At 37.0% G+C, this 4056-nt stretch overlaps 1 protein-coding gene across 1 annotated transcript; it reads right to left on the bottom strand.

Moving 5' to 3' along the window:
- Window positions 1-3013: 3013 nt before the first annotated feature.
- Window positions 3014-3516, bottom strand: LOC132785619 (dynein light chain roadblock-type 1). The gene has a single exon (XM_060791793.1). It carries the CDS (start codon window positions 3414-3416, stop codon window positions 3111-3113), a length of 306 nt encoding a protein of 101 aa, XP_060647776.1. The 5' UTR covers window positions 3417-3516; the 3' UTR covers window positions 3014-3110.
- Between the last annotated feature and the right edge of the window lie 540 nt (window positions 3517-4056).

Here is a 4056-nt window from a genome sequence, read left to right as displayed (position 1 = left end):
CTCGTGGCTTTGCTTTTGATCGGAATGACTCATGCGGAAGTATTAAATGAGAAATTTGAAAATGTATTCGTTGTTACAACTTTTGGTGAACGAATATATAAATATAATTATGGAACATAGGAAACTTTTTCCAAATTCATAAAATTTATTCCTCTGTTACTGGGCAAATTTTCACTTCAATACTCTCTGCGAAGTATTTATGTACATTTTGACCATATTTTACACCAAAGAAGATTCCCACAATCATCTTGCTTTTAAGCTAAAAATATAAATAAATTTAGCCACAAAGTACAGTTTAAATTCTGAGCTATCAACTGCCTTCGAAAATTTTACATGCAAATAATTTCAACAGTTTGTAGAAATGCTGTTAGTTAACAGCACAACTTCAAAGGAGTCACAATGGCTTTCAAACCACATGCACAGTAATTCTCAAACCAGTATTGACTTCAGTTCATATCGACCAATAGATGGCGCATGCAATATGCTGCTGCCATCTAGTGCATAACTGCTGCAACTGCTGAGTGTAAGCAAAATGGTGGCAGACAGAGCAGCGGAAGGCCAAGAAGAAGCACAGACAATGAAAATTATTTATAATTTTTCCAATTGTAATAAATGTTGCATAAGAATGAGTTTTACTTGTTGTGTTAAGAGTGTTGTTTAAATTGCGTGGCTCATTAATTATTTATTTGTTGCATAATTTATTGCATGTATTTAGTTAGCTTGTCATGTTTTTCTGTTTTCAATGTTAATTTTTTTTTTGATTCACTTTGTTTAAAAAAATGTACTTGATTTTACTTTTTGTTAGTCGTTGACTATATTTTTTCTTTGTATTATTCAGTTTTCATTTAGGTGCTTCTTCTGTTTTACCTCCTCTGCCTCGTCCGTCCGTCTGTCCGCTGAGCAACAAAATGTCCGGACGGTCTCCACTGTAGCTCGGAGTCGACGTCTGCGCCGCAGCGAGTCTCAACTGAAAATGCTTGGTGGTTGAACAAGTCAGAAAAAATTCAGCATTTCATCAAAACGGGTTCGTGCAGCGCTGCACTGCAAGAAATTGGATGAACAAAAAAGGGGTGTATAAATATTTTTTTTCGAAAATGAATAAATTATTAATTTAAAATAATATTTCATTATTCCTTCTATATACTTAGTTGCTTTAAAGTGTAAATTATTTGTATGTGTATTTATTTTATTCACACATTTTCTCACAGTGTAGAGATGTAGAGGGCTGAGCCAGCACCAAGCAAAATGGGCTTGGCCTGCGCGTTTGAGTGAGAGGATTTCTACTGCTCATTTAGTTCCGTTTCAGTTGCTATGTCTATCTCTGTTGCTCTCATTTTGTATGTGCTTTGCTTTTTTCCTTATTCTTTCTTCTATATTTAGAAGTTGTTTTTGCTTCTTGTGGCACTCACTTAAATCGTTGTGCTATAGCTTTTCGACGTTTGAATTAACTTAAGTGATTTCTTGCAGCCTGCTGAATGTGCCAAAGATTTGCTTAATGCTTCATTATCCAAATTTATTTAGATCTAAATCAATAATTGAGATTGTATTCATAAACAAAAGTCAATCGAAATGAAGTCGAAGTAAAATTATATTATTAGAATCAAATAAATAAGATAATAATTTTGATTTTATTTAATTTCTCATTTTTTTTCTCTCATTCTCTCATTTTTATTTTGAAATACCAATAACTGTCAATCTTTAATGTATTTTGAACCATACAATTTAAATATAGCAGCTGTTATATAGATTAAAACCAACCCGTCTACAAACAGAAATAATTATGCATATGAATGTGAGTACTCACAATCATATATGATTCATGTTTGTTTGTTATTGTTTCGTGTTGCAATGCCACTTTTGGGTTTGTCGCACAACTTAATTAAATTCATAGAGCAACTCGTGCGTTCGCTATGAACAGAATGGACACGCCCCGGGGGACATCAGAAGAGCTATCATAAAGGACATGTGACAATTTTCGCTACTATTTTAATTTAGAAGCAAAGGAAAACGTTTTATTTGAATATGATTCAAAGAGTGTTGCTAATTTCCAGATGAGTTATAAAAACCATTTTGGGGAGAAGAGAAAAGACGAGTTCTTGAAATGAAGTCATCAGCAATGGTCCATGGATTAATTTGATTTCACGCTACATCAAAATGAAGTGGCAAAATGAACCCGACCTTGGTGCACACAATAGTGTGAAGAGAGTAAGAGAAGCGAGACGAAAATCGAGTTCTGCTTATTCAAGGAATTTTTAGCAATGGATGAATTAAAATTTTTGTACAAATTTTTATTTATTTCTATATCTTGTATGTACCACAAAACGATGCAAGACAATGGCCAACTGCTTAGAGATAGCAAATGAAAGAATAGAAAGGGAATAGAAAAAGGAATGCGAATGAGAATGAGATCGAGATTGAGACTGAGAGTGGGAATACGATAGAGTACAAAGCGCACCCCAGGAGCGTCTTGCGTCGTGGTGATTATGGCGTTGTCGAGGCCGAGGGGTAAAAAAATAAAAGGGCATATAAGTTATTGTAACGAGCGAGCAACCCCTGCAAGGGCCTAGGCCTGTAAAAATAGGACAAGTTCACGCACACACACAAACACAGCGGACACATACACACACACGCTCGAGGGTGCGCCGTTAAAATGAGTTACGAGTTCTGCCATTTTAAATTAAAATAGCAGGCAGCATCCAAGATGGAAAAAAAAGGTCAAAGGCCATTTCCACCCCGAGTTTGTCTAACAAAATGGTCATGTTGACAGAAGTAAATCTTTTGAATTATCGCATTAGACTCTGCCGCATTCTCATGGATAAGTTTCCACCGTAAGTCCGATGCCCAATGAAGCCATGTCGTAAATATTGCCCAATGTCACTTGGGTATTATAAAAGGATTTTCGGTCTGCCATTTATTGTAGTCGCATTGTTGATTCAAGCATTACTTCCTCTCACTCACACGATTCGTCTTACCCTTAACACACACATAACTGAACAAATAAGAAGTCGGAAAGTTACTCGCAATCCATTCATTGTATATTTGATTTACTCAACGCCCACACACATTCCTAGTACTCTATTAACTTGTTTAAAACTCGAGAAACTAAAACATTATTGTAGTACGGTTATGGTGAACATATCTTCCGGGGCCACAAGATATTCAAATTTGCGCGAGGCCACACGCAAGTAACACAACTTATTGGTCGGATCGAGATCCCGAACAGCACTCTGCACCAGACCAACTAGAAGACCATTCATGTGCTTCACAATGCCCTGGGCTGTGGTATTATCAAAAGATGTTGCTGCCACACTTCCGCTGGTATTATCAGAGACCACATAGCCCACGGTATTCTCAGCTGTAATGCGCTCCGTGTTTGCGACATTCTTATGGATCACATCCTCAAGCACACGATTCATTTTCGATTTGTATTTGAATTTGGATAGTGTTAAATAAACAGAAAAATATTTTAAATATCTAGAATGTAACTTGTTAAGTGTTCTATGTGAAATTCTAGGTAGAATAAAGTTCAACTGAATACTGAATAGCTAAAGTATGATGTGATTTGCAAAGGTTACTTAGATGACAGATGTTTTAATAGAAGTATTTTTGAAAATTCCATTTATCTACACTTTTATTATGCAGTAGTGCCATTGAACTTGTCTGCTCTGCTCTCTGAGGTCAGTTCAAATGACTCCACACGAATTGATATGAACGGCTCAAGTGGTCGCGTGGCTACTGCGGCATTTAGAGACCGCCTTTCTGTTGCTCAGCTCCCCCGCCAATCTTTGTCCATAGTCTGCCTCATCATCGAGCGATTCTCATTTCATTTTCATGCGCGTTTAATGGCGTCTGTTATTGACTTTTAACGAGATTTCCACTTTCAGCCCGCCCGTCGACTCCATTGCGCTTTTCCATGTTTATTTTTAGACATTGCCCACGGTCAGAGCTGCTTCGACCTCTTCTCAAGCCCTCGGCCCCCAATACCTCATCAAGTAGCTAATTGAGTTTTTGACTTTGAACCGTTTCAGTGTCTGCGTATGAGTCTTTGGTCTTTGC

Source organism: Drosophila nasuta, chromosome 2R, assembly GCF_023558535.2.
Source record: "Drosophila nasuta strain 15112-1781.00 chromosome 2R, ASM2355853v1, whole genome shotgun sequence".
NCBI classification, from domain to species: Eukaryota; Metazoa; Arthropoda; class Insecta; order Diptera; family Drosophilidae; genus Drosophila; species Drosophila nasuta.
The sequence above is the reverse complement of the archived record's forward strand: the minus strand, read 5'-3'. Positions and strand labels throughout refer to the sequence as shown.

Bases quoted from the DNA above. Each gene is read 5' to 3' on its own strand.
- LOC132785619 (XM_060791793.1), bottom strand. From the start codon at position 3,416: ATGAATCGTGTGCTTGAGGATGTGATCCATAAGAATGTCGCAAACACG.